This window comes from Zingiber officinale, chromosome 8B (genome assembly GCF_018446385.1).
Source record: "Zingiber officinale cultivar Zhangliang chromosome 8B, Zo_v1.1, whole genome shotgun sequence".
Classification (NCBI taxonomy): domain Eukaryota; kingdom Viridiplantae; phylum Streptophyta; class Magnoliopsida; order Zingiberales; family Zingiberaceae; genus Zingiber; species Zingiber officinale.
Window position 1 is genome coordinate 16482889 of NC_056001.1, and position 13571 is coordinate 16496459.

The 13571-nt window shown below is 35.1% G+C and overlaps 2 protein-coding genes across 2 annotated transcripts; both read right to left on the minus strand.

The window, feature by feature from the left end:
• Positions 1 to 6125: 6125 nt before the first annotated feature.
• On the minus strand, positions 6126 to 6922 carry LOC122016903 (metallothionein-like protein 2A). Its single transcript, XM_042574336.1, has 3 exons — positions 6809 to 6922; positions 6640 to 6717; positions 6126 to 6495 (listed from the first exon to the last, which is right to left on the minus strand). The coding sequence occupies exons 1-3, from the start codon at positions 6859 to 6861 to the stop codon at positions 6396 to 6398; spliced, it is 231 nt and encodes a 76-aa protein (XP_042430270.1). The 5' UTR covers positions 6862 to 6922; the 3' UTR covers positions 6126 to 6395.
• A 5524-nt stretch (positions 6923 to 12446) lies between these two features.
• Positions 12447 to 13289, minus strand: LOC122015899 (metallothionein-like protein 2A). Its single transcript, XM_042572987.1, has 3 exons — positions 13136 to 13289; positions 12967 to 13044; positions 12447 to 12821 (listed from the first exon to the last, which is right to left on the minus strand). The coding sequence occupies exons 1-3, from the start codon at positions 13186 to 13188 to the stop codon at positions 12722 to 12724; spliced, it is 231 nt and encodes a 76-aa protein (XP_042428921.1). The 5' UTR covers positions 13189 to 13289; the 3' UTR covers positions 12447 to 12721.
• Positions 13290 to 13571: the final 282 nt, after the last annotated feature.

Here is a 13571-nt window from a genome sequence, read left to right on the forward strand (position 1 = left end):
GTTTTTTATGTTGCAAGAATAATATTTATATGTTGGTTACATCGGTAGATATTGACTTGGTGTGTTTAAATACATCGGTGCATTTTTATTTGTGATTTGCTCAGTGAATTTATAATATTAACTTAATTTTGTACTATTGGGAATCAGATCAATTTCATACTCTTGCTCGATCACAATTTACAAATAGCAAGAAAAAAAAGTATTATTATAGCAGTTTTAGCTTAAATGACATCAATTTTGAAACGTTGTCGTTAAGTGATATTACATCAGTTGAAGATTGTTGCCAAAAATGATGTTATTAACAGATATTACATTGGTCTTATACCGTTACTGAAAACGGTGTCGTTAAGTGATACTACATTGGATAATAACTGATTTCGAAACCGGTGTCGTTAAGTGATACTACACCGATTGCAAACTGATGTCTAAAATGTCAAGCCTTTTATAGCGTCTTCATAGACACCGGTCAATTTTGTCATAGACACTGGTGGGAAATCGATGTATATGAGTGTTTTTCTTGTAGTGGTAGTTTGTGATGAAATATTATTTTTTACTATTCTGCGATGATTTTATTTTGTTGTCAATTAGCGATGAATTCTGTTTTTGTCACTAAGTATGTTGTAGATTTGGGATGGATATTTTTTTTCCCTAAATTCAAGTTTTTTATAGTGGAGGTTTGATCAAAAAAGTCAGATAGGTCAAGATTAATTGAATAATTGACAATGAAAAAGTTTAAGTAAGTCACGGTTGACTAGAAATTTAATGATAGAAAGTCTAACAGAGAGTTGACAAGTAGAGTAGTCTAAGAGAGTCATGATTGTTGGGAGTACAATTAAAGTTCCACATTGAAAATATATATAAATTAAAAGATAATAGATTTAAAATATGGAAGATATCTATATTAGTATGAGATATTTTGAGTAGAATCCAAAAATAAATTCATGAGAGTTTAGGTCCAAAGTGAATAATATCATACGATTATCAAGATATGTGAATTCTTTAAGTGCTAACAAGTGGTATCAGAGTCATGGTCTAGATAGAGCCATGTGGGTGGAATAGTGACCTTAAACGAAAGAGGTGAGGTTCCAAAGGAGTGAACTCTAAGCGAATAGTCTAAGCAAATCAAGGTTGACCGGATGTTTGATGAAAATCCTGGGGGAGTGAACCGTAGGTGGTGAGAAATCTAAGTCGGTTAAGGGTGACTAGATGCTTGGTGAAAATCTTAGGGAAGTAAACCCTAGGCGGTGAAAATGTCTTAGAGGACCGAGTAAGTCAATGGTGGTCGAATACTTGAAGCGAGGCCCAGAACAAGTCAATGGTGACCGAATGCTTGAGGAGAAGCCCGGAGTAGGTCAAGAGTGATCAGATACTTGAGGGGAGACTAGGAATAGATTAATAATGATCAGATACTTGAGGGGAGGCCCAGAGCAGGTCAAAAGTAATCAGATACTTGAGGGGAGGTCCGTAGCAGGTCAATGGTAACCGAATATTTGAGGGGAGGCCCGGATCATGAGAATAATGATGATCTATCATTTGAGAGGAGGATTATTGGGAATACAATCAAAGTTTTATATTGAAAATACATGGAAAAGATCACGAATTTAAAAGATGAAAGATATCTCCATTGGTATGAGACATTTTGGGTAGAGCCTAAAAATAAATCTATGAAGGCTTAGATCTAAAATGGATAATATCATACCATTATAGAGATATATGAATTATGTTGGTGATCTCGTGACCGACTAGAAGGGGGGTTAAATAGACTAGGTCACCCCCAACTTCGTTTCTCCTCTACAAGGTTAGTGTGCAAGCGGAAATACTACTAACTAAAGAAAATAATAAGAATAGAACACAAACTCTAACACGATCGATGTAGCGTGGCTCTAATACCAGGATGAGTGTGAGTGTGTAACCGGGACTAGTCGACTGATGGAAGTTGCAGTCGACTAGTCCAGTCAACTATCCAGTCGACTGTGAGCGAACAAAAGCATTCTGTTCGCTTAGCCAACAGTGACCAGTCGACTGGTAAGTGACCGTTGGCAACCATTGGCTGAAACCCTGATTTTGCCAAGTAGCCATTGGTTGTGTCTAACGGTTGCACCAGTCGACTGATGGAAGTGTCAGTCAACTGGTGTGCAGGGAATGAGTTATCTTGTGATCAACTCTTTCCTCTCTATATATTGGAAGTTTGGGGCATTAAAGGAGGTTACTGATCTTATTGATACACTCCTAGTCTTGGCCTCCAAGCTTCCAAAGCCTAATACTCTTCTTCCAATTCTTATTCTTAATCTTGTAAAGAAGAAGAGTGCCTTGTGAGAGGTTTGCTCCACCGAGAAGGATAAAGGTTTAGCCGGAGATTATCGGGGACTAATCCATCGACGGATTAAGAGACCATCCACCTCAAGGACAAGCTGTGGAGTAGGAGCAAGCAATCTCTGAATCACATTACATCGATCATGTTAGAGTTTGTGTTCTATTCTTATTGTTTTCTTTAGTTAGTAGTATTTTCGCTTGCGCACTAACCTTGTAGAGAAGAAACCAAGTTGAGGGTGACCTAGTCTATTCAACCCCCCCCCCCCCCTCTAGCCGGTCACGAGATCATCAACAAATTATTTTGGTCCTAATAATGATTGACGGGATACTTGGCTATTAAAAGTTTAATAGAAAGTTGACAAAGGTTAAGTCCAAGTTCGTCATGGAGAACTAGACATTTGAAAAAGTAAAATTCAAGTGGATTAAGTATGATCGGACACTTGATAATAATGGAAGTTCTAACATATCATAAAGGACCAGATATTAATTAGGCTTGAGAAAAAAAGTTCAAATAGATCAAAGAGCACAAAATGTTTGATAATGACAAAGTTCTAAGATGTCAAGGTAGATTGGATGTTATGCATGAAATGAGAAGTTCTAAATGGTCAAGATTGATCGGATGATAGATAGATAGATAGATAAAGTCCTTGTAGATTGTGTTAGGGCAATCGTCCTCAGGTCATAATTGACCAGTTTGACTAAGCTCTGGTTGACTCAAGCTTGGATTTTGAAAGTCAACCTAAGGTTGACCAATTTAACTAAGCTCGATTTTGATAATATGTAAGAAAGAAGCCAAGTATGTCAAAGAGGACCGGATACTTAATTTCGAAAGTCTAACAGAAAGTTGGCAAAGGAAAAGTCCAAGTAGGTCATAAAGGACCAAACACTTGATGATTGGAAGTCTAACAAGAAGTTGGCAAAGGAAAAGTCTAAGTAGGTCATGAAGGACCAGACACTTAGTGATCGGAAGTCTAACGGGAAGTTGGCAAAAGAAAAGTCCAAGTAAGTCATGGAGGACTAGATATTTAGTGATCAGAAGTCCAACGGAAAGTTGGCAAGGGAAAACCCCAAATAGATCACGGAGGACCCAATACTTGGTGATTAGAAGTCCAACAGGGAGTTGACGAGAGGAAAGTCTGAGTGGGTCACGAAAGACTTAACACTTAGCACAAGATGAGAAAGTTCAAGTGGGTCATAGGTTGACCGAACACTTGATGAAAAAGCTCAGGTAGGTCAAGGTTGACTGAATGCTAGACAACGGGAAGTCCCAACAGGTCACGAATAACTGAATGTTGGGCAAAGAACCCTAAACTCAAGCAATCAATTGAGGGCTTATTTCGGGAGCACAATAAGGTCCGAAATCATTTGGGGCAATCAATTGGGCAATATGTTCTCCATGAACATAAGGTTGCTGAATTAATTGGCCTAATTGATTGAGCCGTATTAATTGATTGGGCTAATTGATTGATAGTATTTTCTTCGCGAAGAGAAAATTTTTGATTCAATTAAGGCAATCGATTGGAAACTATTCTCTCTACGAACAGAAAGTTTCAAAATTAATTGGCTCAATAGATTAGAAGTTATCAATCGATTGGTATGGTTCACTAATCCGTTGATCGGGTGAAAAAGAGGGTACTATAGGGTTGAATAGTCGGATCTGACATGTCAATCGATTGAGGGTAAGACCAATCGATTAGGAGGCATTTTCCAGCCCAAAAGAAATCCTAGAAAAGGAGGTTTCGTGAAATTTTGAAACTGCCAATTTTTGGAGATTTTGAATCGAAGTGCTATTGCACTTTCGAGTCAACAATAGATATTTCCGAGTAATAAGAGATCAAACAAGTAATATATTCATTGTATTTGTATTTACTTTCTTATTTCTTATTGTGTTCTTGTAAAAATAAGTTTATATGAGGTTTCTTCGTCTTCGAAAAGTTTTCGAGAAGAAGAGTATTTATAGTAGACATGATAGCTGATGTGGACCCTTGAAATAATCACCCTTAGAAGGTGGATACCAAACAAACTAACATATTGTGCATGTGAAGTTGAGTTTAAAGTAAGATTTTTATTGTGCATTCAACGATAAATACAAAGTAACTACGAGGGAGATAGAAATTATTCACCCTTTAACTCATAGGAGTCCTAATAGATTAAAATCAATTTGATACTAAGTAATGAAAAAACCTTAGTAAGGGTTCTTGGCACAAACGAATTCGGTGTGGATAAATTTTCATGAAGACTATATCAACTACAATAATAGTTGAAAGTATCAATAATATTTCTGCTACACTGTCAGCCAAATGTTGCACTGTTTCTGCTACAATATCCACCAAAAGTACGACAGTGTTTTTGTTATAGCATCAGACAAAAGTGCTATAATATGTCTGCGATAATACTAGACAGTGCTACAATGAGTTTGTATTATAGTAAAAATGATGACACTGTAGCAGTAAATAAAAAAATTGGAACATGATTGATTTAGACTAGGTCGATTAATTAATCCATAGTAATAATTGATTATAGTTATTGTTGTAGTGAATATTAAGTTTCTAAATTAGCTATGATATTCGATTTAATATCAGTCGATTGTTTATGGTCAAGAGCCGACTTGGTAAAAGCCGTTCTGTAATTGTAACCATCAAATTTAATGGAACAATTGACTGATGGTGATAATGAATTGACTAATAGGCGAAAATAAGTCCTGACATGAAGACTATATAAAGGAAGAGTTTTGTGGAGATTTTCTGACCTGATTGTTAGGAGTTTTTGGAGGATAGTATTGTAATTCAAGAGGCAAACCAAAACTAGAAACAATGATCAAAACAAAGCTTCTTAGTGTAAATTGTTCATTTTGTCTTTGTTTATATCATTTATACACTTGTTTTTGCTTTCTATTTGTCCGTAAAGAACATGTGTTATGAGAGGTTTCTTTATCTCCAAAAAGTCTCTTACAAGAAGGATATAATGGTTATTGCTATGACTAACCTTTGGAATAAGGTCAATATGGAGGAGGTAAATCACGGGCGGCTATTAGTTTTTGAAATAGTGACTAACACATAAGGGAGACATTTAGCTCGATTTTATCAAGATTTGAATCCCAGACCTTATGATGACAACACCTCAAGATCTCCAGCCAAAGAATGATATAATGGTTATCGTCCAGACTAGGCCACGTGCGAAGTAGGAACTAGGAGTCTGAACCGCATAAAATCTTGGTTTGTTATGTATGTGTTTTACTTATAATTTATCCTTTTGTTTTCCCTCCGTGTTGACATATTGTGAACGAGTACGACCCGAAAGAATCATGAATTAGTAGTATTCACCCTCTAGCGATGATGTCATCGATGCCAACATCAACCAGATGGTATAATTTTATTTTAACAGTGCCCCTACTTGAGTCGAGCTTAACATATGTTTAACGACATGTTGAAATAGAACTGAAACATTTAGCATAATTGAATTGTGCACGAAAAAGGATTTTATATAAGTTCTATCACACAATAAAAAAGTATTATAAGCAGGAATGTCGGTCGGTTGGTCTAGTCAGGGCAAACATATCAATCAGATTTGAATGGCTAGTTGAGTAGGGCTAATTGAATTGTATGCATTAGTTGGACTAATCGAACTACAAGCATGGTTTAGCTAAGTTGGTTGGGTCAGTCATGCTTATTAATTAAGCTAATTAGGGATGGTTGAATAGGTCAATTGGATAATTAAGTAAGCCAGAAGCGTAGGTGGGTCAAAACAAGCTTAATTATCTATCTTGCTGGGTCAACTTGCTCATGCTAATTGTCAATATTCAAGCATATATAGATGCATTTATGTTCATATACTATAACTTGATTATGATTAAAACACACAAAGGATCCAAGGTCGATCTATCACAAAACACAAACATATAATTAGGCTGCAACATCCTCAGTCACTACTATATCCTGAGAATTTAGCTGCCATCATTTCCCTTTATTCAATACACGCGTACCACACTATGTATCACCTACACACACAAACATTCATGCCTTCGTATATAAATTATGGGAAACTTAAACTTTCACCGACCCTGTCACCGACGAAGTGACACTTTAACAGTTGCAAGGGTTGCAGTTGCAGTTGGATCCACACTTGCACCCTTCATTCTCATCGGTCTTTGCCGCCATGACCATCTCAAATCCTTCCAAGTCACTGCATACAAGAGGACCATCTATCATTGAAGAACTTAAAATTAACCTTTCTTTTAAGGTCTATAGAGGGGGATCTATCAAGGGGAAGTTAAATTTGGATGCCTAATTGATTGTGATAACAAGTCGCGATTAACTACCAACCTACCTCTTCTCGGGTGCAACCCCAAGAATTAGGGTTTGAGAGGTGGTTGACTTCTCTTCCAAATCAGGATACATCTTGCATCTACACCACAACTTACAGGTCATAATTGTTTTCACAATTAAAAAAGAAATATATCCAAATTAAATTAACTTTATGCAAAGAAGTTATATACCCTCCGCCGCAGTTGCAGTTGGATCCACAGTTGCAATTTCCACCGCAAGACATTTTGGTAGTAAATCTATGAGAATACTTGGCTTGTGCTTGGACTGCAAAGAGGATGTATGAATAAATTTCATAGAGAAATGACAGTATTTATAGAGAGCAATTCATGGTTATTTCATCTAACTAAGCATTAAACTTTAATTCCTTTCGTTATCTAACTTCACATCGTATTTATTAATCTATACCATTTGCCTTGAAATATATGTCTTTATTTGGATTTCTTTCTTGTAATTTAAGTCTACTCTTGGTGTCATAAATTAATCTTATCTGCGTGCACGATATGTGCATTCTTGGCAGATGAGACAATCGAATTAATTAACATGAATATTTAATGGCAATTATTAATATATTGTCAAATATCAAAATTAAAGTTCGAGTTAATTCAAGCTTAGTCAAATTAATCAATCTTAACTTGACAACGATTGCACCAATAATCTCACTTGTTTTGATGTTTGACAATATATATAAATTAGACAAACTCATATTAGCCAACTCCCTTCTTCATCCCATACCAAAGCATAAATGAGGGATTTCTAACTTGAGCTCCATATTTTTCTCCCCTTTTGACACATATCAAAAATCTTCTCCCCACGATTCATCCTTATAACATTTAAACTTCACAATAAATGTCTCATATCTTTCCATTGTCTTCAATGCTCAACTTTGAGCATTTATCCAATATCCTTCAAAAATTCTCCTTCCATACATAAATCATATCTTTAAAGTGGAGCTCACTCAAAACATGCTCCAGCTTGTATCATTGCACCAACAATGATTTGGAGTTTCTAAATCTTTAAGAAATTCCAAAATTGAAGTTATGAAGTTAAAAATTCACCTTTGAATCTAAATCTCCTCCTTAAATCCAAATTAATCCCCTTTAACAATTTTTTTTCTCATTTTCATCAAGAAAATGACCCTCAAATGTTTACCTAAACACTTCATGGGGTTAGAAATAGTTAAATTGACTAAACGTGGCTTAATAGACTAAAATCAGACCATTTCAGCCAAAACACAACATGCTAATTGATTGGTTTCAGCTACTAATCGATTACATCTCATGTGAATCGATTGGCACCCACTGCCAATCGAAGATAATATGTCCCAATCAATTAGAAATAGTGCCTAATCGATTAGGGTTTCTGATTTTCAAAAGCAAATTGAGACTGAATTTAAAAAACTCTTAAATAATTCTACAATATTTCAAACATGTAGACATTATTTATATCATATATTATCATGAAAAATTAATTTTCTATGAAAATATATCTCATTTTAAAAGATTGACACAAAATTAGAAATCATTGGAAACTTTAATGTTTCACTCTAACTTTATATTTAACTAAGTAATGGTGATTCATATCAACAAATAGACTTTGCCAAGTTTTTTCAAAATGATTATAAAATAATTTTCAATCATGATCTTTGGACTAAATACACATGACTTGCATATTAACTTTCTCCATGATTAGACTTCACATATATAATTCATGTATTTTGATGAAACTAAAACTCAAATAAATATATTAAATCAACATCTTAAGTTTTAATTTATTCATCCTCCTAACATCTCACTTGTATCTTAATATACATATAAGTCAACTCTATAGTCTTTGTGAGATGTAAAATAGATTTTTCCTAAACTAAGGGATCATGCATCTCTAACTGGGCATTTTAACTTTGATCATCCTACCTAGGATGTCAACTTATGTCATTGTCTTTCATTATAAGAAATTGAAACAATGCATGATAATAATTATGACATACTTCAGAAGAGTATTTTTTTTAAAGAAAAACTATCATAGCTAAATAATATATGTATAACATGACATATAACATTTTTTATGACAATATGAATGTAAAGTATGATGTCATGACATATGATGGGGCATATAAAATATGACAATTATAACACAAAAATTACCTAGATTATCATCTAAGTGCTATTCCTTAACTCTTATGCCAAAAATAAACATAAGTTGTCCCCCATCTCCATAGTAAATGTCAGAGTCTCAACTTGACATGTCTTTGAATTCTATTCTATTTGTGTCGATTTGATTAAGTTCAATACTTCAAAAGAATTTATTGACACACTTTTACTATTCAAGAGTAAAAGTTCAACTTCTCCTTTTCAATGTGTCACAATACCTTGAAAATATCCTAAAGTATCAACTTTACTATGGTTGGATTAATTATCCTTCCAATTAGAATTGACACACTCTAAACTCATTTAGGGTGTAGAGAACACACACTTAGGAATCCAAAATCTATTGGTGTTCCATGGGTGTTTTACGTACTCACTAAGAATAACTTCCCTATAAACCTTCCTTATGACTTTCCTAGACTTCTTATAAGCCTTAGTCACGCTAGTCTCTTCAAAGCCAACTCTAGAGATAGCTTCCCTTGTAAGCTTGACTTGATTTCCAGACCTAAGATTAGTTCCATAACTATACGAAATTCTATGATATTAAAACACTTTGTCCTTGGACTTGAATTTGTACCCCCAAACTCTTCTTGTCCATAAATGACCCTTGTTTTCTTAAACCTAGGTTTTTCTTCTTAGACCCTTTTTCTTCACTTGTGATTTTTCTAAGGGTCTTTTTTTAATTCATCAAGCCTTAACCTTAAGACTTAATTCTCGATCCTTAATTCCTCAAATTTGAATTTTTCATGAATGCCTTGGGTATTTTTTTAGGTATAAATCTAATTTACTTAGGATTCTTGCACAAATTCTTCCTATCCATGAATGTTGTAGGTGTATCATTAAACACCCTGGACTTTTAACTATGTTCATGAAACGTTTTATTTTCCATTTCCATGGCAATTAGCATCAAGATAATAAAATTTATTTCTAGCATAATGTGGCACATAATTATCCTTAGAGTTATCATGCTTCCTATTTTCATGATAAAAAATATTAAAATCATAAAACTTATTTCTAACATACTTTTTATCATGATATGAAGAATTACCATTAACTAATGGTTCCTTAGCTTTGCTCATGGAAGTTCTCCTTTTACTTGAGCTTTCTCCTTTATTCTTGGTTAGATTCCTCCCCCTTGGACATTGATTTCAATAATATCCCTTTTGGTTGTATGAAAAGTACACAATGTGTTCCTTGCTCTTTCGTATCATGGGGTCAACCTTTTTTGGCTTCTCCTTCACTTTGGGTGCAAATTTAATCTTTTCTTTCTTCAACTTAGGACACTTGCTCTTATGGTGTCTTTTTTTTTCTCTACACTCAAAATAAATTATATAATCTTTATTTTTAATATATAAATTTGTTATGCCTACATGAGTTGAGCTCATAGAGGTGGCATATTTTTCTTCATTTGATCCGGAGGTAAAGACATTCTTTTGGTCCAGTGTTAATGGCATCTCCCCCTCAATTCTTGAAGTGAATGCTTCTTCAATTTTCTCCTCGGATGTTGAGTATCTCACAACCTCCGAGTCCTCATTCTCTTGATCCAAAGATTCTCCCTTTTTAGATTCATTTTCACTTGGCGTTGAGGTTGGAGCTTCATGAAGCTTGGTTGGCTTGCTCCATAAATCCTTAGTATCTTGAAATGGACCTATCTTGCATAAAATACTATTAGGTAAAATATTAACTTATAATTTAGTTACCTTATCATTTGTCTCAGATTTTTGGATTTGCTCCTTAGACCATTTACTCCTCCAGAGAGGTTTTCTTTTGCTATTCATTGGGACTTCAAATCTTTCCATTAGAGTAAACCATTGCTCTATGTTCATTATAAAAAAAACTCTCCATTCTTGATTTCTAAATGTCGAAGCTTCCCATTTGGAATGATGGAGGTGCTTGGATATCATATCCAAATTCATCTCAGAAGTCCATTTTGAAGTTTAGCTACTTTGATGATAAGTCCTTTGACTTGTTGAAATTTAGGGCTTCAAACTTCCAACTTCTTCTTCTTCCTATAACTCGTTGCTCCTTCCGGTGATTAGTCTAAAGAAGAGTAGCCTCATTCTGATACCACTTGTTAGGACATGTAGAGAGCTAATGGGGTGGAGGGTGAATAGTTGTGTTCACTTCTTTAATGATGATTTGCAGCGAAAACTTGAAGCGAAGACTACACAATGCTAACACCTTCGATTTTACTTGGTATTCACTTCCTTGAGGTGATTGATCCAAGGGTCAACTCCTCACTAACAACTTCACTATAAAAACTTCCTTCCTGGAGGCGGAGAAGGCTCGTACAAGCACAAATACAAGAATACAAACAAGAAACGCAAATAAGATTACACAATAAAATAAAAATTATTTTACAATAATGAACATTGCTTTGGTTGCTCTTTTCTTATACTTTGATTAGTCTTTTGATGTTTGGAAAGTGCAGTAACACTTGTTCCCCAAACCTCAAGAATCGGCATGAACAACTATGCTTTAAATCTTTGTGGAAACCCTTTTGTAGAGTTACCTAGACACCTCTTAATCGATTAGGTTTACTCCTAATCGATTGTCACGTCAGATAACTATTCAAACGCCTATAGAACAATTTTTTTTGCTTGTCTAATCGATTTATGAGTCATATCAATCGATTACCAACTTTTAATCGATTAACCAAATCAATTCTGAAGCTTCTGCTCTCGCAAGAAAACACTCCTAATTGATTAGTCTAATCGATTAACTCATGCTGAATCAATTAGCCCAATCAATTCAGCAATCTTCTGTTTGCTCGTGAAAACCCTCCCCAATTATCCTTAATTGATTGATGTGCTCAATCGATTAGCCAATCGATCCTAGTACTTTCTGTGCTCTCGCGAAGAACACTTTAATCGATTGGCTTAAGCCCAATCAATTTGGACTCTTATTGTGCTCTCGTGAAGAGCTTTCCAATAGGGGTCAATCGGTTACCATAATTAATTACCCAACCCTAATTCTCTTAATCAGAATATAGGGTTCCCTTGCCCAACATTCAATCAACCTTGACCTATTGGGATTTCTTGTTGCATTGCATCTGATCAACTTTGACCTGCCAGGACTTCCTCACCAAGTGTTTAGTCAACTTTTGACTCATTTAGACTTTCTCATTACCTAACTCCATTAGGATTTCTGATCACCAAATGTCTAGTTAACCTTTGACCCACTTAGATTTTTTTTCCTTAGCTAGTTTCGCTAGGACTGTCGTTACCTAGTTCCTAACTAGGTCTTCCATTGCTTAGCCTCGCTAGAACTTTCATTACCTAGTTCTCAACTAGGTCTTTCCTGTCTAACCTTGTTATGACTTCCACTACCCAGTTCCCAATTAGGTCTTCTTTGCCTAGTCCCACTAGAACTTCAATTATCTAGTTCTCAATTAGGTCTTTATTGCCTAGTCTGACTAGGACTTCTCGTTGCCTAACCTTTAGATAGGACTTTCATTGTCTAACCTACAGTCAAAAATTTTCGTTGTCTAACTTTGAGTTAGAACTTCTCTAGATAAGTATCCGGTTCTCCCTTGATCTACTTGACTTCTCTCTCACATATTATCAAACATTGAAACTCAAACTTAAGCTAACTCGAGCTCAGTCAAACTAATCAACCTTGACTTGAGGATATATAATTGCACCAATTATAAATATTCAAGCATATATGGATGCATTCATGTTCATATACTATAACTTCATTATGATTAAAACACACAAGGGATCCATATGGTCGATCTATCACACAACACTAACATATAATTAGGCAGCAACATCCTCAGTCACTACTATATATTGAGAATTTAGCTGCCATCTTTTCCCTTTATTCAATACACGCGTACCACACTATGTATCTCCCACACACACACAACATTCATGCCTTCGTATATAAATTATGGGAAACTTAAACTTTCACCGACCATATCACCGACGAAGCGACACTTTAACAATTGCAAGGGTCGCAGTTGCAGTTGGATCCACACTTGCAGCCTCCATTCTCATCGGTCTTTGCCGCCGTGACCATCTCAAATCCTTCCAAGTCACTGCATACAAGAGGATCTATATATCATTGAAGAACTTAAAATTAACCTTTCTTTCAAGGTCTATAGAGGGGGATCTATCAAGGGGAAGTTACATTTGGATGGCTAATTGATTGTGATAACAAGTCGCAATTAACTACCAACCTACCTCTTCTCGGGTGCAACCCCAAGAATTAGGGTTTGAGAGGTGGTTGACTTCTCTTCCAAATCAGGATACATCTTGCATCTACACCACAACTTAAAGGTCATATTTTTTTTCACAATTAAAAAAGAAATATATCCAAATTAAATTAACTTTATGCAAAGAAGTTACATACCCTCCGCCGCAGTTGCAGTTGGATCCACAGTTGCAATTTCCACCGCAAGACATTTTGGTAGTAAATCTATGAGAATACTTGGCTTGTGCTTGGATTGCAAAGAGGATGTGTGAAGAAATTTCATAGAGAAATGACAGTATTTATAGAGAGCAATTCATGGTTATCTCATCTAACAACGTATTAAACTTTATTTCCTTTCGTTATCTAACTTCACATCGTATTTATTAATCTATACCATTTGCCTTGAAGTATATGTCTTTATTTGGATTTCTTGTAATCTAAGTCTACTCTTGGTGTATAAATTAATCTTATCTGCGTACGTGCATGATATGTGCATTCTTGGCCGATTGAGACAATAAACATAAATATTTAATGACAATTATTATAATTAGATGGATTGAGGGAGAAGTTATCTGATTGATTCTCACTTGAATTA